Source organism: Rutilus rutilus, assembly GCF_951802725.1.
Source record: "Rutilus rutilus genome assembly, chromosome: 5".
NCBI classification, from domain to species: Eukaryota; Metazoa; Chordata; class Actinopteri; order Cypriniformes; family Leuciscidae; genus Rutilus; species Rutilus rutilus.
The window spans coordinates 34,258,760-34,283,710 of NC_140213.1; the positions used below are offsets into that span (position 1 = coordinate 34,258,760).

The 24,951-nt window shown below is 37.3% G+C and overlaps 1 protein-coding gene across 4 annotated transcripts in view; it reads left to right on the forward strand.

Moving 5' to 3' along the window:
• Window positions 1-24,951, forward strand: part of mical3a (microtubule associated monooxygenase, calponin and LIM domain containing 3a) — an 84,569-nt gene that overhangs the window by 44,017 nt on the left and 15,601 nt on the right. The window contains exons 21-42 of one of the 4 annotated variants that reach the window (XM_084409242.1): window positions 314-433; window positions 1,766-1,864; window positions 2,064-2,174; window positions 2,944-3,042; window positions 5,760-5,867; window positions 6,586-6,772; window positions 7,257-7,351; window positions 7,512-7,602; window positions 9,863-10,058; window positions 11,192-11,442; window positions 12,926-13,015; window positions 15,260-15,433; window positions 16,244-16,306; window positions 17,479-17,550; window positions 17,956-18,069; window positions 18,290-18,372; window positions 18,491-20,360; window positions 21,255-21,349; window positions 21,453-21,656; window positions 22,505-22,555; window positions 23,522-23,629; window positions 23,737-23,830. In XM_084409242.1, coding sequence (XP_084265368.1) covers window positions 314-433; window positions 1,766-1,864; window positions 2,064-2,174; window positions 2,944-3,042; window positions 5,760-5,867; window positions 6,586-6,772; window positions 7,257-7,351; window positions 7,512-7,602; window positions 9,863-10,058; window positions 11,192-11,442; window positions 12,926-13,015; window positions 15,260-15,433; window positions 16,244-16,306; window positions 17,479-17,550; window positions 17,956-18,069; window positions 18,290-18,372; window positions 18,491-20,360; window positions 21,255-21,349; window positions 21,453-21,656; window positions 22,505-22,555; window positions 23,522-23,629; window positions 23,737-23,830 — 4,375 coding nt within the window. The remainder of the gene's footprint in view (window positions 1-313; window positions 434-1,765; window positions 1,865-2,063; window positions 2,175-2,943; window positions 3,043-5,759; window positions 5,868-6,585; window positions 6,773-7,256; window positions 7,352-7,511; window positions 7,603-9,862; window positions 10,059-11,191; window positions 11,443-12,925; window positions 13,016-15,259; window positions 15,434-16,243; window positions 16,307-17,478; window positions 17,551-17,955; window positions 18,070-18,289; window positions 18,373-18,490; window positions 20,361-21,254; window positions 21,350-21,452; window positions 21,657-22,504; window positions 22,556-23,521; window positions 23,630-23,736; window positions 23,831-24,951) is intronic. The other 3 variants (XM_084409243.1, XM_084409244.1, XM_084409245.1) reach the window with 3 other exon arrangements.

Below are 24,951 nucleotides of genomic sequence, written 5' to 3' on the forward strand. Positions count from 1 at the left end.
CAGGACCTTTCAGTCTGTTACAGGGTAACCTTGACAACTGCATGAGGCTTTTCGTAAAACATTGTCAAAAAATCTTTTTAAGATTTTGAACTTCTGTTACATCTTTGATAACTTGCATGCATTTGTGTGTGGAGAGACCTACTCTTAACTTAACTAATTTTGTGGAATAAACACCTGCTATATTTTACAATGCTTTATTTCAAGAGATTCATTTGTTAGCTTTCAGTTTTAAAACTACACAGATTTACAATTGCAATGAGATATCAAACTCAAGCAATATAGTTTGTGCTTTCATCAGCCTCTCCATTTACAGGAAGATAACCTGCCTAATGTGGACAAGCCAGAGTGCATACATATCCCTAGCATTCAAGAGCGAGCGGAGACTTTAGTTGCTAGGTTTAAAGGCAAGCCTGACAGGAAGGACAAGCCACAGGTAGAGCAATTCAAGAGAAAACAGCATGCTTTTAATTAATGGATGATGATAAACAATATCAGACAGCTTTGGACAAGAGCACCACCAGGTTAAAGACAATAGAGACACTCTGTTTTGAATGCTTTTTTCTTGAGCAACCCTCTATGGACACAGTGAAGTTTGAGTCTCCATTGGCTAGTACATTTTCTTTTCATTTCACTCGCCAGACTTTTTACATGGAATGCAAGAGCAATGCAAAAAAAAAAAAATTCTATATAAATATAATAAAATATACATTTCAAACATTATTAAGTACAAGTAAACAGTCTTAAATAAATCAAGAACAAATAATCAAACTACAAGCAATAGCACAACTAAACCAATAGAACAAAGATTTTGTGCTTTTCAGGTAGATCTAACAGTAGTTAGATACAGATTAATTAGGTTAGGTACAGAAAGTAATCAAATGTAAAATAACACTGCATAGTCTTCACTATATAAAGTAAATATAGATGAATCCTTAATAAAATTACAACAGTTCAGTGAAAAGCAGTGAGTGATTTTTGCAGTGAATCTTTTGTTTGATTTACATAACCCCCCCCAAAAAAACAGCAGTTTAAGACAATGCACGGATACTGTTACACGTGCATTCTCTTTCTCGACTGTTTACGTTCACTTAAGACATAACCGACTGTTTACTAGGATACTCGCTACGACAGGCATTTTAAAATGATTTTGTGTGAAATTGTCCATTGTAGCGCAAAAAGACGCGAAAGAGAACTCAGTTCAGTATTTGCATGCCGTCAGACGTGGCTCTCTGGGCGCGCACTTGAATGTATGCTGTGCTTGTATGTTTAAATTGGCAAGGCTTAAAAACACATGCAAATAATACACTTTAATGACGATGCAGCACGGGACAATGACAGTTCCATCAACTCTTGGCCATCGGGCAGCCCTTATTGTCGAGCCCTGCATTTAGATCTAGCAATTCTCTTTACGTGGCATGTGTAAGCCTCTCTCTTTCTCTCAGTGTGTGTGTGTGATGGTGCGACAGAGGGCACTCTCAGCCAAGCGACGGTGCGTAAAGCTCAGCAGGCAATGCAATTATATCTGCGCCTAACTTATATTTTGCCTCTAGTCTCAGTCACAGGCGAGTGAAATCATGCAATGTACTAGCATTGGCTAATTAAAGATTTTTTTTTTTTTGTAACCTAGTGTGAAATTTGGTCGCATATCCGAGTGATTTACTCGCATTGTAGAGGGTTGTTGAGTTGTGGCCTTGAGTTATCTTGAACATTTCCGCCCTTCTTTTTTCTGTGTATTGAAGTTTTTCCTCACATTTTCTTTGTGAAGGTTATGAAAAAGCCATCACGGTTCTTTATTGAGCAGTGGCTTTTGACCCGAGACCTCCGCCCTGAGCAATCCCCCTTTCCTTCTGACCTCCAGCATCAGGTAGCTCTGCCTGAGCATGGAGAGACATGCATGGACGTCTCATCTGCATCTTAAACACAAAGTTCCTCTAACCTACAGTATGATGGTTTGAATGCTTTATATGTAACTCTATTTGACTCAAAAGTATTCACAGTATTGCTGACAACGGTGATAATCCTTGTCCTAACTCCATGACTTTAAGACTGCATCTCTCTCACAGCAGAGGCAGATTTTGTGTTCTGATGATCACGTGCCTTTACACATTCCCAGCATTCAAGAGCGAGCTGAGAGGTTAACCTCTCAGTTTAAAGACAAACCAGCAAAGCCAAAGGTGAACTTTCAACACCGGGTGTCCTTGAAAACACACTCTTTTTCACACATTTTTTTAATAAACATGTCATTCATATACAGCCCTAGACTTTTAGCAGTTAAGCACTCTTTTGTCATTATCACAACAAATTTAGCAAAGATGGAGTGGAAATGTTCTAGGTTAAATAAAGCTAATATTCATGTCACGTTCACAGTTAAAACACTCCTTAAGTGTGGTAAAATCACTGTAACTTGACTTCTTGTGGCTTGTCTCTTTTATAAATGGTGGCAGCAGCAACATACACTTCCGTTCAAAAGTTTGAGCTCAATAAATTTTTTATGTTTTTGAAAAAAATCTGCCCCCAAAATGTTTAACAGTAGTGTTATAAATTGCAGCAATGTTCAGTAACTTTTCGGAATATACAGTTCTTCCACCAAGTAATATAATTCATTAACCTTACTGCAAGCAGTGACAGGTGTGTGTTTATCTGCGTTCTACATTGAAGCGAATGTGGCTTGTTTAGTCAGAATTTACAAGACATGTTTGTTTTATAATTAAAGTTAAGCTTCATGTAGAGATGCTGTTGATTTAAATAGAAAATAACTCAGTTTGTTAAATCAAAACAAAATTATTTTCTATCATGTCACAGATGCTGTTGATGGAGGTTAGCTTGTATTTAACTTGTATTCATTTTAAGACTGTCGATTTGTAGTCTTTCTGCCTGCTTTTCATCTGTCATCTTAACTTTACTTTCCCCTCATCTCTCTTTCTGTCTCTGCGTCTTTCAAAGTCTAAGAAAAAGCCATCACACTTCTTCACAGAGCAGTGGTACAGAGCGCGTGATGTGAGCTCTGATAGCCCTCTGCTTTCCCCCGGCTCTTTCCGGCAGGTAGCAATGATGCATCGAATGACTGCTGTGTTCTGGAGTCATTTGTGTGCATGGATGTGTTGGTGCCACTCTGTGAACCTTTTGCTTAAAGGCATCTCACTCCAGTCTTCACCTGTATATAACCAGATGTGTGCATCAGTGTGTGAAGCAAATAATATTGAATTACAACAAAAAATGGACAAGTACTGTATGTTGCCATACATTTTAACACCACTATTAGCTGGATGTGACCTATATTCTTCATGAGCTGCATGAAAGCTATTTAAGGAAACTAATCTGTGCTGTGTTTCCCAAAAGCATTGTGAGCCCAAGTTGATCTTGAAGTCCATTTTCACCTAGTCTCATGTAGCCGGACCCTTCCAACTGATGGCAGAAGGTCTGGACACAGCAGTTTCCACTGGCCCAGGGCAACCAATCACAGTTCGTTTTGTTCCCCGTCATGTCTGAGTGTGACGGGGGAATGTCCCGGGTGTGAAAATGTAATGTCATTGTCCCTGTAATAACAGACTGGTGTAAAACTCTTGGACGTATTTTCAAAGGGTCTATGCAGCAAACTTTACCTACACATACTTTTGAAAATCCAGCATTTAGTTGATCCTGAGATAAGTGCTCACAGTTGTAAACACAAAGGCTTGCTTCTTCCATAAGGGGGTTTGGCATCACGGCATCTTTGTTTCCAGGTGGACTGTTAAAGAACACAACACACATCTCCTGGAAATCCTGTAGAATTCAACCAATCAGATGATGACTTTGAAACTCCTGAAGTTTTTTATTTTTTTATTTTTTTTATGTGCCATATGCATGTTCAGCCAACGGTCTGTGGGTGTGATGTCTGAGGTTGAGACTAACTGCCGCCAACTTAGTTTGCGATACTTTTGGGAAACGCAGCCCTGGATTTTCATGCTACATTGAAATTAATTTAAATTAAAATTTACAGTGCTATGCATAAGTTTAGACACCCATGCTAAAGTTGACTAAAAAGAGGAATAAAAAATCATCTTTTGGAAATTTAACTTAATGCCTTAATTTAAAAAATTAGGAAAAATCCAACCTTTAAGGACACCAATTTTCTTTGTGAATGAATAATGTATCGTAAATAAATAAATGTTCTTCCTTAAAATACAGGGTGCATAAGTTTGGACACCCCTATGTTAAATTCCCATAGAGGCAGGCAGATTTTTATTTTTAAGTATTTTTTTATTATTATTTTTTTAGGATACTATGCATCCTGATAAAGTTCCCTTGGCCTTTGGAATTAAAATAGCCCCACATCATCACATAGTCTTCACCATACCTAGAGATTGGCATGGGGTACTTTCCATAAGATCATCTCTCAATGCAAATCAAACTAGCTATTAGGCTAACTGAAATAAAACCATGCCAATCTCTAGGTATGGTGAAGGCTATGTGATGATGTGGGGCTATTTTAATTCCAAAGGCCAAGGGAACTTTATCAGGATGCATAGTATCCTAAAAAAAAAAAAATACTTAAAAATAAAAATCTGCCTGCCTCTATGGGAATTTAACATAGGGGTGTCCAAACTTATGCACCCTGTATTTTAAGGAAGAACATTTATTTATTTACGATACATTATTCATTCACAAAGAAAATTGGTGTCCTTAAAGGTTGGATTTTTCCAAATTTTTTTAATTAAGGCATTACGTTCAGTTTCCAAAAGATGATTTTTATTCCTCTTTTTAGTCAACTTTAGTATGGGTGTCTAAACTTATGCATAGCACTGTAACATGCTTCAAACTTGATGGTTATATAGCACTTACAACACAGTCTGAGTATTTCAGGAGATACTGATAAATGAAGTTTGCATCTTCAAGTACGTATGCTGTTGTGTAAAGTGTAATTATAGGTTAACCGGTTTCCTTTGTACAACTCGACTGCCTCATTCTGAATTGCTTTATTTATTATTTATCTGAATTTAACTTTTTATTTTATTTTATTTTTTACTCTTCATTGTCTTGAAGCACTACCATTCAAAAGTTTGTGGTCGGTAAGATTTTTGAAAATGTTTTTGAAAATTAGTAATATTCTGTGGTATTACTACAGTTTCATTTTTAATATATTTTTGTGAAATGTATTCCTGTGATGACAAAGCTGAATTTTCAGCATCATTACTCCAGTCTTCAGTGTCATATGATCCTTCAGAAATCATTCTAATATGCTGATCAAGAAGCATTTCTTATTATTGTGTCAGAAACAGTTGTGCTGCTTAGTATTTTTTGATGAATAGAATGTTCAAAAGAACAGCATTTATATCTAAAATATAAATCATTATGTAACATCATAACTGTCTTTACTGTCTCTTTGATTAATTTAATGCATCCTTGCTAAATAAAAACATTAATTTATTTAAAAAAAAATCGTACTGACCTTCTGAAACTTCTAAAAGGAAGTGTATATTTGCATCAAGTGTGTTGTGGTGTAAAAGTGTCATTTTGAATGTTTTTATTTCAGCTAACCATTTTTCTTTTTACCATCTTCTCACAACTTGTCTCGTCCTGTTTTAGCACTTTGAATAGCTTTACACCTCGTGCCTTCTCTCATTTACACAAATAACCATGCAAGAACATTTGCATTTTACTTTTGTTTTTGTATTTCTAATCCTTCACTGTCAAAACGCATATAATTGCATTAGTATAAAAAAAAAAACTACAAAAATATTCCCCCTCAATTTTTCTTTTGTTCTGTTCATTACATGTAGCACTATGCAAAGATGTACACAGGGGATGTGAGCTCACTGGCTGAGCAAATAGCCAATCAGCTTCAGGCTAAGGATGACCCCGGGCCCTTGCTTGAGAAAAGGGATTTGGTAAGATGTGTGGGTGTTGTAGTATTGGTGTGCATCACTGAGACTGTATAGCACATTTTACCTTGGTACATGGCCTACTTGTTAGGACTGGGTATCACCAACTACTTGTGATCAAGATGATTCAGTACACTGATAATTGGATCTACAGCAACTTTACTAGAACCTTACAGGAATAACGCCTACAAGAACAAAGATGATTTAAGTTTTCATAAGGGTAAAATGTTGTTTCAGGTTGTTCATGTTCTCTTACTGCAACAGAGACCTGTGAGAAAGGTTCACTGTATCATTGCTGAGCTTTTACTATTATCACATGTTGTTGTTTATTTATTTATTAAATTATTTAATTATCACTTGTAAAAAACTTTGTAAATGTATTTTTATCATTTATCAAAATTCAAAAAAAAAATTCAAAAAATCAAAATTTATCATTATCAAAAATTTCTCATATTTCTCTCATTTTAAAATTTCTAAAGGATTTTTATTTATAATTTCTAAATCTCTTAAATTTGTATAACTTATTTTTATGTCAGTATTGTGAAATCTGAACACCCAGTTGTGTTTTGATTTTCAACTCCTCGAAGCACAGAAAATCATTCAGTGTTTTGGTGCATGTCTGTCTCTTTTGGTAGATGTCTATGCTTTTAGGTGCCGCTCCTTGCTGTCACTAAAAAAAAGACCTGAACCAGCATGTCTCACCTTTCCATCTTTCTCTCCCCAGGGTTCCTTGCGAAAGGAGTTCCCTCAGAACATCGGTGGCAGTGACGTGTGTTTCTTCTGTCGGAAGCGCGTCTACGTGATGGAGCGTCTCAGCGCGGAAGGAAAGTTTTTCCATCGCAGCTGCTTCAAGTGCGACTACTGCGGCACCACCCTCCGCCTGTCCTCGTACGCCTTCGACGTTGAAGACGGTATGAAATCAAAGTGAAATTAAATCCAACTTATTTAAAATCCCTCCTGATCACGTTATTCATAGCTCCTTATAAGTTACCATCATTTTCGCATATAAAACGATATTTTTCTTGTGTCTGTGAGCCCTAATTTTAATATTCTTTAAAACGTTTTTGATGAATGTAAGCAGTCTCTTTAATTTCCTGTAATAAATGCTTGCTCATATAGTTTGCTGTCATGAGATGAGCTTTGTGACCAACACAGTGGGATATTGTTGTTTTGAAACAGAGGGACCGTTTCTTTGCACGATCACCGATTCTTTATTAACTATGAGCTGTTTCATAACCTCCCACATGGCGTAGTTACAGATATGCACGTCAGGAGGAAATCATCCACGACAAACTCATTGGCTGCATTTTGCATCACTTCATTTGAGGGATTTCTTTGATTTATGTCCTGAAACGGATGCTAATGCTGTGAATTTGTGTATTTTTGTTCTTGTAGGGAAGTTTTACTGTAAACCGCACTACTGCTACCGACTTTCTGGTCTGGCACAGAGAAAACGGCCTGCACCTGCCACTGCTCCCTCAAACCCCAAGGTACTGATGTCATTTAATCTCTGTGTTTGGGAAAAATCAATGTTTGTATCAGAGAGATTTTTTTTTTTTTGACACTGTGTTCCCACCTCCCATAGTCTATTTTAACATTCTTTTTGATGTAACTACAATACACTTTCATATGTTTTTATTGCGGTCATAGGAGCCCCAGGTGTTGGCGGTAACCCCCAACACAGTGGACGCCCCAGGCCAAGCCATAACTTCTCAGGCCCCTGTGGAACTCCGCCCCTCAGGTACCCGCCTTTCTTCTTTAGGCCCCATCCTGTGCCTCTCTCGAGGAGTATGGGGCACCATGCGCTCGTTGCGACGAGCGATGTCTTGGACCCGCCACCAGGTGGCGCACAATCCCTTAGATTCTCCTTTCCTCCTCGCCTACTGCGTATATCTGCTCTCCTGCTTTACTCTCAACCTCCTGCTCAATATTCTCTAGCATGACCCCCTTCCAGCCTCTGAGCTAATATGGGCGCTTCCCGCCCGAAAATGCTGTGACTTAGTGATATTGTGCTTGTTTTGTGTGCTTGTTTAATGTCACAAATTATTAACTCTTTGTAAACCGCTTGGATGTATAGTATGTATATTATTCTTAATGGGTGCAGCCTTATCAGATTTCTTCTTTTGGGTATGAGTAAACCATTCAGGCTAAAAAGTGTATCAATTAATTGTGTTAACTTGTACTGTTAATTAAGTAATCTAGAGCTGTGTGAAGCTGGTGACTTAGAAATAACATAAGTGATATTTATTAAATAACTTAAGTGCGATAATAGTTAACCCTTTTTTGCCTGCATGTGTTATAAAAAATTGTTTATTTATTGCCAGTTTTTGTTGCTCTCCTTTGTGTGTAGATTTGTGATTAGTGCCTTTAAGTTTGTGATTGTAATTTCTGATCTGTGCTCATTTTGTAACGTAGTGCTCGCATCAGTGCTTGTGATTGGTGGACTCTGTAAGCTTTACCTTTCCCCTCTCCTATCAGAGCAGCTTGTTGCTGAGCTAGTGCCTGCATCTGTGCCTGTGATTGGTCTACACTCCCATCAATCCTTGCATCTCTGTCCAAGTGATTGTTCATGTCCTAATTCTTCTCTGCATACTAACACCACTGCTCATGGCATCTGTTATGAGTGTATCACTGAGAATGATTTACAATACAAACCTTCCGGTGAGTTTGTGCTACTTAGGATGAAATATATGAAGCATAAATGGTTATAGTGTTTTTAAGAGGTTTTAGCGGCATCTTAATTAACATTAATCATATACATTTTAGAGGTTAAATCTCATAAAGAATTTTCCTGTTATATTTCACCTCAAAACGCAAATAGAAAAAGAAAATGAAGCTTATTTTTAAGACTGTTGCATTGAGACATTATTTCCATCTCAGTTGTACTCATTTTAATAAATTTTCATTTAATGATACAACAACAGCAACAAAAATAAAATACTGCTATGCCTAAGAAAATAAGAAAAGGGGCCATTGTTAATGCATTATTATTTTATTTTTTCATTGCAGTACTGCATATAATTGATCTAAAAACAGACAATTTTTTTTTTTATAATTTCTTTAACAATTTATTTTATACTTTTAGATTTGTTGGTGAAATGTGTCCAATATATGAAAGCATGCTTTATTATTCCTTTTAGCAGTTGAGTGAAAGGATCAGATTAGTCTGGAATCATAAATATGCATCAGCTGAACATGACACACTATTTATTCATGGGGTCTGTCACTACATAATCTATATATTGAGGGATATTCATTATTCAGTGAGTTCAGATTACATTGATCATAATTCAGTTTTATGTTGCATGCTTCACCCCTGTAACCGTTTCCACCACAGTCATGATTTGTGTTAAATTACATGCACAAAATGTTCTCACTGGCTTGATTTGGGTTTTGGGATTTGGGATTTACTTAACTGGATAGTTTTACAGTTTTATTAGTTTGTCTAGCTGTTCATTAATGTTAAAACAAAGTTCTTTAATATTTAAAAATAGATTTTTCTGGGGTGCTTTATAGGAAGGGATAAAAGGTAAGGTAATCACTGTATTTATTATTTAACGATGTATTTAAGGGTATTTTACTGACAACGTGATATTTAAATCTAGTATATATGTTGAATAATGAAGAACAAATATTGCTTGTGTAAATAAAAATGAAAGAGAACTTTGACTGTGTTTGTTTTATTTGTCTGAGTGCAAATGAACATCGATATGTAGAAATGTGTTAGCTTTAAAACAACAGTGAAAGGGGGTGGGGTGGATGGACAGTACTAGATATGAGTTACTATGGCAGATGATAAACTAAAATGGATTTATACATCTTTGTATTACCACCCTAATGCTTTTTGCTCCAACAAAATTAAGAATTTATGAGCATCATTACAATTAATATGCTAATTACTACAATGTCACCCCTATACACCAGCCCTGAGCCTCTCCCTATCTGTTAAATATTAACTATTTACATTAACTAAATTTTTTTTTGTTTTCTGTCCGTCACAGTGACAGAGGTGAACGGGGTTACGGAGCCCAGCGTGGCCAAACGTCTTAAAGGGACTCCGGAAAGGATCGAGCTGGAGAACTACCGTCTGTCTATGATGAGAGAGGAGGAGCTGGAGGAGGTGCCCGAGGAGACACAGGCCGAGCACAACCTCAGCAGCGTGTTAGACAAACCCACCGACATCGAGGAGGGATCCAGGTATCTCTCTCTTCTTTATATCATGCTGGTTACACTGTGCTAGGGTGTTGCTGCACAGTTACTATCACCACTAATAACGTGAGCACCAGTATTAATGAAAATGATTATCGACCATTACATGTTACAAATTGAAACAGGGTTCGTTCATTAGTACTTACTGTAGTACTTTACTTCTATAATTCTGCTATAATTAAAATGTGTGACCAAAGTGTTTTTTTTTTTTTTTATTAAAATTCTCTATGTTCTTTACTTCCTGTCTCATATGATAAATATGAGTTGGTATTTAAATTTGGCAGATGGTAATTTGTTCAAGGAAAGTGAGTTTGAGTAACAAGGACAGCCTCTCTTAACTACAATTTGAGGACATTGTGTTGCCAGTTTTTTAATTTTTTTATTCCTTTGTTGAATTTTTAATGTTCTGGCTTGAAATCAAAACATTTTTTAATTATGCAGGCAAGTGTCCTGAAGTCTATAGAGAGACATAGAGACCATGTATAGAGATATAGAGACCATTTTCATGATCCAATTAATCCCTTATGAATAAAATAGTGCCATATTATGTCTATACTATAACTGTCCTCCCTAATCTTGTTATTTTAGATCTAGTGTACACTACCTTTCAAAAGTTTGGGGTCATAAAGATATCTTTTTTTAAATCAATTATTACTTATTTAATATAAGTATGCATAAAATCGATAAAATCAATCATATTTACATAACATTACATTATAACATTATGCTGTTCATCACAGAATTCTGGAAAAAGAAGCATCCGTTTCCACAAAAAATACTAACCAGCACAACTGTTTCCTTTCTAAGTGGAACTCAACACTGCATCTTGGATCGACGCTATGGGGAACGCCATCAGCATCACTGGTGTCTGAAGCACGTGTACACACTCCAATTTCATTGGCTGGCGACACGGTCACGCTGATGGCGTTTCGCATAGTGTCGATCCAAGACGCGGTGTCTCGTTCCCCTTCTCAAAGAGACTTCTTTTCCAAAATTTAACCTGTCCCAGTCTTTTAAACGATAGTGTAGGTAACTTGCTTTGGGTGTTTATTTGCGAGTAAAAAGAGCAGCCAGGCATCATTTGTTGATTTTTAACACATCCGTGTCTTCCGTGTCTGCAGCAGCTCAGAGTCTGATATGGAGGAAGAGGATGAAGAACCGGAAGCGACCGGCCCGTCCGATCTGGGTGGGGTGCCCTGGAAAGAGGCGGTGGAGCTCCACACTAAATTAAAGGGAGAAAGCGACCCTGGTGCAGCTGAAGACGACGATGGCCTTCATGACGGTGATGGAGAGATGGACGAGGATGAAGAGGAGGAGGAGGAAGATGATGAAGATGAAGACGAGGAGGAGGAAGAGGAGGAATCGAGTGATGGTAAGCATCGTGTTTGTGCTGTTGGCTTCATTGTGCTTGTGAAGGTGATCAAAGTGTCTCTACACAAAGAATAATGGCCGCAGATGGATGTCCTGGACAGAAAGGCCCGTTTGAAGGCGGTTCATTTGATTTTTAGAAGGCAATCTTGAAGTAGCTTCTATTCTTTTTCTGTTTAGCAGATAATTCTAAAGGACTAGAAAGACTGTAATGTGTTTGCTCTGCTGAGTCTCATTTCCTCTTTCCACTTCATATCATTTTTATGTATGTGGCGTCTAGCTCCCCGATTAGATATTATGTTCACCAGGGTTGTCTGCTGTCTCATATTCAGAGAGAACTTCTGAAATTACATTTTCTCTTTGAGTAAGACTTTTTCTGATGAATAATGTTAGAGAAAAGATTTCCTAAGAGATTGCTCTAACCCCAGAGCTTCAGCCCCTTATATATATATATCTTTTTACACTGATATATCTCATCAGTGAGACTCTGAATCATTCAGAGATTCTAAACTTGTTTATTCTAATGTGCTCCTGTTATTCGCCTTTTCAACCTTTTCTTATGTGTATGTCATCTCTAGCAAATTAACTAGTTTTCCTCATCCAACTGTGTCTTGTATTTCTCTTTCAAAAAAAGAACCTTTTATAACTTTCTTTAACACATACTTTTGAAATGAGTCAAAAGTATTGTACATGGTGAAAGCTAACAAATAGGTAAGGACTATTTGACAATGGACCTTTGAATTATTGAAACATAGGAACATCCGTCAACAAATCTGAAATCAAGGATTCTATAATGCCATGGTATTATATTTTTAGACATCAATATGTAGAACTTTTTGGTACTTGTATTATACTGTCATATATTACATCAGTCCAAATATAATTATTTATAAAATGAATGAATCAACAGTCAATCAATCAATAAAATAATAGGTTAAGACATACTATAAACTAAACAACCATGACTCACCAATCTAAAGTACACATATGGTAATAGTTATCACTATTTATGGGCAGATATTAATGAAAGTCTTGATAACTTGCTGTGAATCAGATATTAATTCAGTACCCAATGACAGATTCCCTGGAGCATTCAATAGAATGATTTAACCCAATAACTTGGAATTTGTTATTGTTCATCCAACTCATAAGAACCATTTGTTCACCAATCAGAGTATATGTTTTTATCTCATAACATTTAAATGCTGACCTTAAAATCATTAGGTTTACAAATTATTTTACCATTGCACTATAGATTCCCTAGTTTGGTGGTACTGTGGCTAATGTTGAAGTCCTCAGTACTCCTGTATCCGAATGTTATTAGAGGTTCCTTCTTCTGTGTGTCATCCTGTACTGTGAAAATATTATTATTTTTTTCCATCTTTTACCTGTCACTTGTCTCTTTATCCTCTGCTCCGTCTTTCCATTGTGTGTGTGTGTGTCTTTTGTGTATGTGCGTGTGCTGGGGTAATTGTATGGGATGACAGCGGGAGAGTATTTGCCCTGGGAGAGGGAGCTTCAGTCAGGTCTTTGGTTGGAGAGTCTTGCAAATGAAGAGGATACGGGTAATTTTAAAGGTAGTGATGCTTGTGGATGCGTTTGGCTTTAAGCACATTGATACCTGGTAACTTCATCTGTAAATGAAGAATTATTGAGCTAACACAATTTGCTTATTTCTCCTGCTTTTCTCTTTTAATTGGCTCTTGATTTTGCTAGATTTTATAAGGCTATGGACCTTTAACCATGAACTTAAATGTTAATTGCTCTTTTTTTTTTTTCTGTTAAAATATTAATTTGATTTGAAATGTCGTGCATTCACACCACTGAGGTGATTTTAATTAGATTTTAGGGTGTTTTCACACTTGGAATGATTTGAAAATGTTTGAACAGATGATCGGTTTGAAACTGAGCTTGGTAACAGGGAGAGAAGATGATCTGGGTAACAGGGATGCCAGCTTCCTTGTTTTGTTAATGTTTTTACTGTTTTAGTTTTTATCAAACCTCAAAGAGGTGGTTCACCCCAAAATTGTATGACTTTCTTCAGTGGAACATAAATATATTTTGGAGAATGTGGGTAACCAAACCATTTTGGTTAATATTGACTTCCATTGTATATTTGGAATGACATGGGAGTGACTAAATGATGACAACATTTTCATTTTTGGGTGAACTATCCCATTTACAGACACAGCATTTTCCTCTGCCGAAAATGTAATGCAAGAGAAGAGATGCAAAGAATGTATGCAAGAGTGCATGACATTTCTGCAACAAGGTATGAGAAATGCATTAAAGGCCTACTATAATGTGCAAATTATATCATCATTACAGGGCTCCAGACTAATATTGAGAGCAATAGCACCGGTGCCACAAAGCTCTACAGATGGTGGCACCAGCACCTGATTTGGTAGCTCTGGGGGGTGGGGGATTTTTAATCAGAAAGGTCATTTAATCATAAAATGACTATTATTTTGCATTAATAAGTGCATTAACTAATGGTATTACATGTTTATTTCCTATAAATGCACATTTGACAGTAAAGCACTGAGCTTGAGTTGAGATGCAAATAAAATTAACTTTTATTAACAACAGTATGTAAAAAACACATTTTTATTGGGATTTAAAATATATATATATCTTATTTTTGGTCATCGCATAAAAAATAACAAGTACAGTAACACTTTATTTAACAGTGTCCTTATTACACGTTGATTTTATGCGTCGGACCTACGCCGGAGCCTCTACTGGTTTTCGTTTATACTTCTGCGCCGTTGTCCGCGTTGACGTGCAATTACACATGCAGAGGGAGCATGTGGCACCCGAAAGAGGGGTTCTAGCAGACCAATCACAGCGCTAGCGGTCCGTGTAGAATTGACGCGTTGTTACATTTTTGGAGAGGTGCACGTCAAGGTACACCGCATGCTACACACAGCCTACGACCTAGCTACGGCGTGAGTTCGACGCAGAAGTATAAATTGGGCTCTACATGTAGTTACTGTAGTAATATCTGTTAATTATGCATTATTACATGCAACTAACCCTAAACCAACCCCTAGCCCTATAGTAATGTAGTTAATTATTATTACGCAGTACATAAATGCATAATTACACTGTAACATGGATACCTTAAAATGAAGTGTAACCAAATAACATTTAAATTGGATAATATTTAGAGCTTTTAAGTGCTGTAAAAAAAGTGTGAAGCACTTCAAAGCTAAATTTTAACTCTCCAAAAGGATGTATGAACCATGTAATGAATAATGTAAAAATATATTTGACTATTTCTGCCACAATACCATGGTTACAGTTAGAGTTACTCCTTTAAATCCATCGTAAATGTTGGTGATTTGTGGCCTGAAAAGCCTTCTATAACTTGTTAATTCATGGCACAATGTTTATCCTAGTTTCAACAGTTTCATGCTGACTAAATAAACTGAACTCTGATCAAGTTTACTCAAATTCAAACCATTAGATCAAGTGTGAAAGCACCCATGGAGTTGATGGTGCTTTTTTTATTGCTGTAATTAAAAAAAGTAGCATGCAAAGGCTCCTCCATGAAAGTATGTACTAACTTTGCACTTTACACAGTCTATTCTAAACTATAATGTTCTCCTATCTTTTTTTTGTCTTTACTGTTTCTGTCTGGCCATTTATTGCTGCTGAATCTCACTCTCTGCTCACATTGCTGCCTATTTTCGTGACCTGGACCTTTTTACTTTTCAAACAAATTGGATTTTCTGTTCCTGACGTGCTAATGGGCTCGCCAATTAATCCTACAAAATGATCTTGTCACCTTAATGGCTACCGGTAATGCCACCATGCAGCTGGGAACCTGCACATCCAACAAGCTATTCATCCAGTAGACCCTCTGGACAACCAGATGGACAAACACTGGACATCCAAACAGGCTGAAAGGGTGGTGGAGGGTCCCTCGCTGTCACCCTTAGGCTCTCAGCCCTCGCTGAACACCCAGCTCACACAGCCCACCTCTTCCACAGGTAACCCCATGTGGAGGAGTCATGCCTGGGCCCGGTGGCTTTTTGGGGGTGGTAGATGGTCCCATTTACACCTGGTATTAACATGCATCTCAAATGTTTTTCCTTGTGATTGGATTTTTGGAGTAAAAAAAAAAAAAAAAAAAAAGTTTATTGGTATCGGCCAATATTTAGTTGTGCATGCTCATTTCCTTGTGCCATCATCTAACTTAAAGTTAATCTTTAAAAACACTGATTAAATGTAATCTTTTGTTAATCTCAGAATGAATATCCATTTTTCATACATTATAATGTTGTGATGCCCTAATTCACTTGTAGCCTTTTTTGCACATTTTAAAATAACATGAAAATGATTATTAGCATCAGCCAGAATTTTAATAACTCTAGATGAATGTTACCAGGTGTTGTGGGATTTGTGTCTGATTTGCATGTGTGATCGCTTTTGATGTGAATTTATCTGGTCAGTTGGACAACTTCTGTCCTCTTCCTTTCATCCACAATTCTTTTGCTTGCTTGCTTATACTTTCTGCATTCTTTTATCTTGCTTTGATGCTTTTTATACATCACTGTTTGTTATTGTTGACAATATGTTGATCTTTCTCTGGTTGAGTTATTTGTTCTCCTATATTTTTTGTGTCCTTATGTCTCCTTTTATCAACATTGTGGATATTGGGGCATTGCTAACTACGTACATGCCCCTTTTTCTGTTGATCTCTTTGATTTATTTATGAATGAACGTATTTTTGTATTTTGTTGTGACTATGCATTTCATGTACCTGTTCCCATTTCCATTTTCCATTGATTTAATTGTAGCCCCCTCCCACAAATCCATACGTCATGAGGCTGTCAGAGCCTGGTTGGACTCGATGTCTGAAGGTAGAGAGGAAAAAGCTTATATTAGTGCTAACAAAAACACACATTAGTGCATGGCAGGACTATTGAACACTTAACACCACTGCAATTATTTTTTAACACGTATTTGCATGTGACGTTTCAACATGCAATCAAAGTCGACACTACTGCATGCTGCTGGAGGTGGGAGACAGCATCTGGTGTGATTTTTATAATTCAGCTTGATCCAAACACACACTGACTAATGCATGAATCCAACATGGTTCATTAAGTATTCTTCTGAAATAATACACATTATGAAATGTCCTTTAATAATACAAAAAACAGTGTACAGAATGTAAAAATAATTTGTACACTCTAAATTTATTGTCCCAGGATGTCTGTGGTGCATCTCTGGAGGACACAAGGAGCTTGTTGTTACATAATTGCAAAGCACTTTATCTACATCACAAGGCTACAGAGAAGTTAAAGCCAAAAATAACTAAAAACATTTCTAGATATTTTCACGGTTCAGAGAGCGGACACGCCAAAAAAACTCAAATGTGACAACTTTGAGCATACAAAACAGAAATAGAATGAAAATGATTGCATACAATTCTGAAGCTTGTAAAAAAAAAAAAAAAAAAAAAACCTTGACTATGGTTTAAAGTTTTGCTGGTAATAGGCAAAACTTTTGTGTAAATATTAACATTAATGAATATAATTTGCTGACAAAAATGGTGGTGAGTGGAAGAGGGCGTTTCAGTTAAGTCTTCATATTTATTTATGTTTGTAATGTTCAGTTTGGTGTCATTGCTTTTTATTCACAACTCTTTACTCACCCACATCACAACCCTTCTCAACAGCTGCTGATTTTGAGCCCAAGCCATTTGACTGTTAACTTGCATGTGTTTAACTACTAATATCATTTGTTTATTTCAACATTTTGTCATGTGCACTCATTGTGTTTAAGTTAAAGTTCCCTAAAGACTAACATTTGTTAGCTATATGATTGATACATTCTTTGCTTGTTTTGTTTTTTGTTTTTTTGCACACTTATTTCATAATTTAGCCACAAAACTGTTTTGTGCTGCTAACACCTGTACATGGAAGATCTTCTAATATTCATAAGTATAGTTGAATAGGTTTTTTTTTTTTTTTTTTTTTTCTAGACTTTTGCCCAACTTATTCATCTTATTCTTTTCCTGTGATCCCAGAGCCTTGTGAAGAGGATGACGACGCAGAAGCAGGCAGTCCTGACTTTGAGCCGGGCACCGAAATAGATCAAGGTTTGTCAAATCCATATGCCATTTTTTTGTTGTGATTTTATTACGCCTTTAGAAAGGTTAAGGTGTTACCTGTTTTACAGTTTAATTGGCAATACCAGCCCTTGTGTCTCGATTTAGTAAATAAAATCAGGTTAACAGACTTGATATTTTAAGGTTGTCTCCTACTGATAAACATGAGATGTTACTTTGACTTTGTCGCTTACCTTTTTTTGTAATTTATTTTAAATTATTTAAAAAGGGGGAAAATCTGATGGTATTTGACAACTTAAAGTATTTGTAATAATACACTGTCAACAGAAACGTAATACAGAATTTGCTTGCTTTTGCAAAAATCTTGCTTTTTTAAAATGTATTTCCATATATTTTGAACAGACTTTCACACTATTTTAATTTCTAATGTCACAGAGGACATTCCCTCAGATGCAGAGGCTGAAGCTCGTTCACATTGCATAGATGAAGTGGTGACGCTTCCAGTGGATATGGGCAAACCAGAGAGCCAGGGACATGTTTTCAACACTGGTAATCATAACCTAATCATAATCATATAATTTCATGCCTTTTCCATTTCTGTTTGAGACCAATGATTGCAAATGTTCATGTCCTTGCATGACTTGCGTCTCTGAACATATTGCATCAATGTCTTGCTTCATAATTAATCAGACTTTGATGATTAAAATCTCAACTCAAGGGGATTTTCGATGTCCATCAATATTTGAGCCAATTTTATTTTTCCTTGCAGAGAAAACAACTGCAAATCCAAGGGAATTGATTGTGGACGTTGTGCTGTCTCCAATCCAAAAACCTGCTTTACCCATTGAGGAGGTAATACAGGGTTGCGAGATCTAAATGTCTTGGGCTCACTTGTTTGCTCTGTATTTAAAGTAGCAACAAAAGCCACTGCATACTATACAATTCTGCCATTCTTTTTCTCTTTATACAGGTGAAAGAAGTTTCTCCTGTAATACTAGTTAAATCTCCAGGTGCACGTTTCTTCCCTGAGCCCTATCTACCTGGTAATGCCAAACTAAACATTCCCCCACCTCAGAGTCCTGATGCTAAAATACCCCATTCTCCTGTTGCTCAAATTGTTGCACTATCGCCCATCTGCTCCCAACCTGTTCCACTACCAGAGACGGCGTCTCCCAAATCACCTGTCCAGCCTTGTGCTTGTTCTCCAACAGGTAATCCTTTGTCTCCAATGTGTACCCAATCACAACCCTGCCATGAGCCACCCTCACCCCTCTCCACAAGCTCCCCTGTCAGAACTCAGCCTGTACCAGCAGTCACTTCCACTCCTTTGGCTAAACCTGCTTCTGAGAACCGAGACAATGAACCCTTGAATGAATCAGCACCTGAGGAAACCCCCGTCAAGAAAACAGACCTCATTGAAGAGTTCTGGATGAAGAGTGCAGAAATCAGAAAAAGTTTAGGACTCTCACCTCTGGATCGAAGCAAAATAATGGGTGAGAAGAGCATTGTGAAAGCTCCAACGCCTGAATCATCATCTCCCAGGTCTTACACCCCAGAGGACTTGTCTGAAGAGCAAAAGCCTACTTTCACGGGACGTTCTATCATACGCAGGATCAACATTACCTTGGAGGGTCAGGTTATATCTCCAGTGGAACCTAAGAGCAATAGTTCTGAGAAGAAAGACTTGAGCAGCAGTTCAGGGTTGGGTCTTAATGGAAGTGTGACTACCAGTCAGACAGCAACTAGTGACAGCTACAACAACTCTGATTCTACCATGCTCACACCTCCTTCCAGTCCCCCACCACCTCCACCTAATGAGGAGCCAGCTGCTCTCCAAAATAAAAGGCCTCAGGCCTCCTGGGACAACCTCCTTGAAGGTACTGAGGAACCCAAATCTGAGACTACGCCTCCTAAACCTAAGACTCCAGTTAGTCCCCCTCAACCACAATTAGTTATGGCTCCAGTGCCGACCCGTAGAACTAACCCACCTGTTGTGATGAGGGTAAAGGAACCGAATAAACCACGGCGTGAAGAAGTAAGGAAATCTTTTGTGGAGTGCGTAGAAGAGATACCATTTGCTGACGATGTTGAAGACACATACGATGACCGCACTCCAGATACAAGTGGTCTGGAAAAATTTTACACCCCGCCAACCAGCAAGGTCAACCGAGACAAGCCTCCTTTCCACCTGGCACTGGCAATGGAAAATGGCAAGCCCAGCATTACTGAACGAGTTTCCCGGACAGCAAAAAATCCCCAACATTTTTCTCCTGAAGCCAAAGAGATCGCAGAAGAGCGAATGAGGGCACGGGAAAAGTCTGTGAAAAGCCAAGCTCTGAAAGATGCTATGGCCAAGCAGCTTAGTAAGATGAAAGAAACAGAGGCTGCCAAGGGTGCTGTGGCAAAAGTAGCCTGGAATGTTCCCGAGACAACAGGAAAAAACAAAAAGCAATTAAATGCCGCCAAGGACTCTGCGGTGAAGGCCTTGGAGTCCAAAAAGCAGACAGACATACTCCCTGACCGTTTCTTAACTACACAGGCCAGGAGGACCTTGGACAGTTCAGTCACATCTTCAGAGAGCTCCACAGGAGGCAAAAGCAAGAAACGCAGCTCACTGTTTTCTCCACGCAAGAACAAAAAGGAAAAGAAAGCCAAAAATGAAAGACTATCTGGCACAGAAGAAACACCTCCCAAGCACAAGTCCCTGTGGAAGGCGGTGTTCTCTGGCTACAAGAAGGACAAAAAGAAAAAAGATGACAAGTCATGCCCAAGCACACCCTCAAGCTCTACAACTGTAGACTCAGGGAAGAAGAAAGAATCACCTCTGGACAGGTCTTCAGGTCAGCTGGAATTTTTTCATTCAGATTTTTCCATCCCTGTCAAAATGTATTATTGTCTATCCTAGCTCTTATTCTACAATCTAGTATGAAACATATGAAGGCAGCTCCTTTCTAAGCCAGCATTCTAAGTGACCGAACCTCAAAAGTGACCGATCTGGAACACTCAGCATGGTAGATTCACTTTAAAGGTTTAGTTCACCCAAAAATGAAAATTCTGTCAGTAATTACTCACCCTCATGTTGTTCCAACCCCGTAAGACCTTTGTTCATCTTCGGAACACAAATTAAGATATTTTTGATTAAATCTGAGAGCTGGCTCACTCCTCCATAGGCTTCTAAGTGACTGAAACTTGCTGGCCCAGAAGAGTTATTAAAGACATTGTTAATATAGTCCAAGTGACTACAGTGGCTCAATCTTAAGTTTATCAAGCGACGAGAATACTTTTTGTGCGCAAAAAAACACACAAAAATAACGACTTTATTCCACTATTAATTTCCTTCTCTCTGGGCCTCGAGTTAGTTCACGTAGTGTTTTAGCGCAGCACTTCTATATTGTACGTCACACGCATCACACACATGACCAGCGTCGGCCAATAGTGAGCCTACATGGTGACGTGCAACACAGACGCACTGCGCTAAAACACTACGTGAACTCACTCGAGGCCCACAGAGAAGAAAATGAATATCCTGTATATCCGTGCAGTGTGCGCATGTCAAAAAATCGAATCCGGTTTGAAGCTTGTAACATAAACGCATACGGCTCATTTCAGATCATATGGGTTATGTTACAATCTTGCAGAATTTTGCTATGTTTAGTCTAACTTGCACATGTTTTCTCAGTCTCTTTCAACTGGTGATTTTCTTATGCAAAGTTTTCTTTAATTTACTGATGTAGATTTACGTCTGAGGAGAAATCTCAGCTTTTCTGAGGACTCTGATCTCTCCTGTGACGATGTTCTGGAAAGATCCTCTCAGAAGTCCAAGGGTGATGTAAGTCTATATCATTTTTAAAGAGTCTCTTTTTTCTCATTTGAGTCTATTGTTTTATTTCTGAAGCTTCTCGAATTTTAATGAAATTTTTTACTGTTCTCAGCGCCATGTGGACCTGTTTGACTTGGTGTCAGATTTGAAAAAAGAGACGATTAAAGATGAAAAATCCAAAGAAAAGGAAAAGGACAGGGCTATGGAAAAAAGACGAGTGACAGAAAAGGGCAAGAAAAGGTCAAAAGAGAGGGAAAGTGAGAAAAAGAGGGTGAAAATGAAGGATATGGAACAGGAGAAAGGAAAAGAGGAAGAGGTATTTCAGTGATTTATGTATTGTACAATTGCACAACAACTACCGGTTTTCAGACAGAACACGAATGCAACACTATGCCAAAATAAAACAGTAAATATATATTTTTAAAACATAAAAAAATGATATTGTTCTGCACTGTGTTTCATTCGAAACCTGTAAGAAATCGAGCATTCTTGTGCGTTTGTGTGAAGGTGAATAGAGAGAGACTTGAGCTAGATGTATAGAACAAGAAGTCATAGTGTTCACCAGAATTAATAGAATAAAAAGACACTTTTAGAGTGCAGTGTTCAACTAGTCTAGTGGATATGAAACTGTTTCGTGAATAGAAAAAACTATTTTTTTTAAATATAATTTAAGTATTCTGTTTGTCCAAATTATAATTTTATTTAGTGTTGTTTAGGGGGAAGGGAGGGGGGTAGTTGCTGATGTGCTCTTACCCTCTAGCAAATCTTTTAGAGTAATCTTGTAGTCCAAAAGGTCCAAAATTAACTTTTTACCACACCTGCCAATGTAAAACTTTTCGGCCATAGATATTTTTTTGCCCTTTTTTTTTTTTTTACCACTTTTGTTGGTTAATGTGATGAATATTTTACGTACTGTCTGTGTTGCCACATGAGGTTGTGGAGAAAAATGTTGGCTGGTAAATGTTAATTTTGGACCCCGAGTATAATTGTGTTGCACAAAACACAATCACATTAATTTGTACTTATGCACTCATCCCAATGTCCTTAAATGTTTGTGTTTCTGTGTTGTCGTAGAATCCTGATTTCATTTAATTGTACATTAACCCATCTAATCGCATATTTTTTGTTTTGTTTGTTTTCCTTTTTTCCAATTATTTTTCTAAGTCTGTTTATGTACCTCATGCATTGGCGTTCAAGAGATCGTATGCCACAAAGGTAGTGTGTTCATTCATTCCCATTGGTCTACCTATTTTACGCATGTCGTATCACACCGTCATGCCTAACCCCCTGTCTTGTTGTTGGTCCAGAGATTGCTTTATTTTATTACTAACAGTTTTCTGCAGCTTGGTGAATGCTAAAGCACCCCCTTTCTGCTGGAGGATGTAACTGCATCACATGACATTCTCAAAAGGCTTTCTGGCTGTTTACCATTCTATACTGTGTACCTCACTGGTTCATATGCAACTCGTTTTTCTCATTTCATAGCTTTTACCTGACTTTCATGAAGCATCTCCAGAGTCAATGTTTTTTTGTTTTTTGGTCTCTGTCTATCTTACACTTTGTTCTATCTTACACTTTGGCTCTGTGCAATTGTGATGAAATGCACAGACAACAAGAGCTTATGACATTAGTCATGGTACTGTCTGTTTTGTAAATGATGCATTTGTGTAACAAATTAAGATTTTAAAGATTTGTGGTCTAGCTATATCTTGTCTATCTGATCTGTCTAGTTTGCAAATTTAGAGCTTGAGTCAACTCTCCATTTTGTAATGTTTAGTACTGTTTTTTTGTTTTGTTTTTTACCCATAATTTGAAACTGTTTTTGCACTGATATATATATGTGTGTCATTTATTAGTTTATTTGCAGCAAAAAATCTATATTGTGATATATATTGAGGTATATACAGTACCCATACTGTGATAAAAAGTTACTTGTACTGTGATATAAACTTTTGATTATACTGCCAGAATAGAGGTGCTTTAGAATTGTAAGTCAGAAGTATTTCAGCCTAGTAGTGGATTAGCTTTGACATTTTGCTCTGTTTTAGATTCTGCTGTAGTAATACATTACACAAACTCCTGCCATAGACATCCATGAGACACCAGACAAGGATCCTCCTTCCACTGACCCGGATACAGGTTACATAAGTGCATGTTCTGACTTCTAATTTCCTTTTGCAGAAGACGTACACGGAGGAGGAACTCAACGCCAAGCTGACAAAAAGAGTACAAAAAGCTGCTCGGAGGCAGGCCAAACAAGAGGAGCTCAAGAGGCTCCACAGAGCCCAGGTTAATGACTTTTTTGCATGAGTTTGTCAAAAAGTTGAATTTCAGCCATTAACATGCAGAATGATAGAGCGTGAAGTCAATCAGAAGCTGCTTTTTGTATTCCTCAGATCATTCAGAGGCAACTGGAGCAGGTGGAAGAGAAACAGAGGCAGTTAGAGGAGAGAGGTGTCGCGGTGGAAAAGGCACTGCGAGGGGAAGCAGGTATTTGTCTCACTTTTCTTTTCTTTTTTTGATCAAAATGTTTCCTCAGATGCTCTGCTGAAGGGTTAAACCCTCGGAGCTGATCTTCATAACTCATGCATTTTCTGTGTAGCTATTCTTTGACCTTTTTGTCAGAGCACTGCTTGCTGTTACTAGCTTCAAGCTTCAAACTACAGTGCAGAAATTAAAAGTGAAATTGTGTTTGTGCATCCTTTGCCTTTTGATTAAAAGCCATTTCGTGAACTTGGGTTAGTATTCTGATGCACAGGATCCGCTTTTTTCATTTATACAAACCTTGCTAGAAGCTTGTATCTCATTACTAAATTTATTTCATTCGGTCAGGCTTGAGATATAACATTAGCATTTCATTCAGGGTTCCCGTGATTATGGAAAACCTGGAAATATCAGGGAATGTTACAATTGTGATTTCCAGGCTTGAAATAGGCCATGATAATTAATAAAACCTTGAAAAAGTCAGACATTTTTGTAGTGAATATAATTTTTTTCCCCTAGTCATGCTCAGCTCTAAATTATTTATTCGCCAAGATTGCTTTTTGAGCTCTCCAGCTGCAAGCATTTTATTTTTTTGTCTTCTTGGACACATTTTTACATAACAAAATAAAACAATCTGTTAATTCCAAGTATTTCCTGACATACAAATGGAAATCTGCCCAGAGCTACCTCTAAAAAATATATTTAAAAAAAAAACTTATTCACTTGAAAAGCCTTAAATCAAATTACTACTAACATATCAAATATAGATATTGCAGAATTAATGTTTTGTCAGTCCCATGACCATTATTTTATGTGTTTATTGAATTGCACATGACAAGGGGCTATCAAATACTTTCCATTCTATACGTGCTACAGCAACAGCTAAATTAATTGCTAGAATCTTTTTCATTATTGGATTCAAAGATAATTGTTTCCTTTTGCAAAATGTGAACAAATTATGTTAATAATTTTAAGTAACTTTAGCTTTAACATATTAAATTGTACAAAATGTATGGTTTGTGAAACAGTAGGATAGTTATAGGCAGTAGAACCAAATTTATGATTTTGCAATTATTGTTTCCTCTTTCTCCTGCTCCATCCCATCTTTTATATCTAGTGTTTCTTAA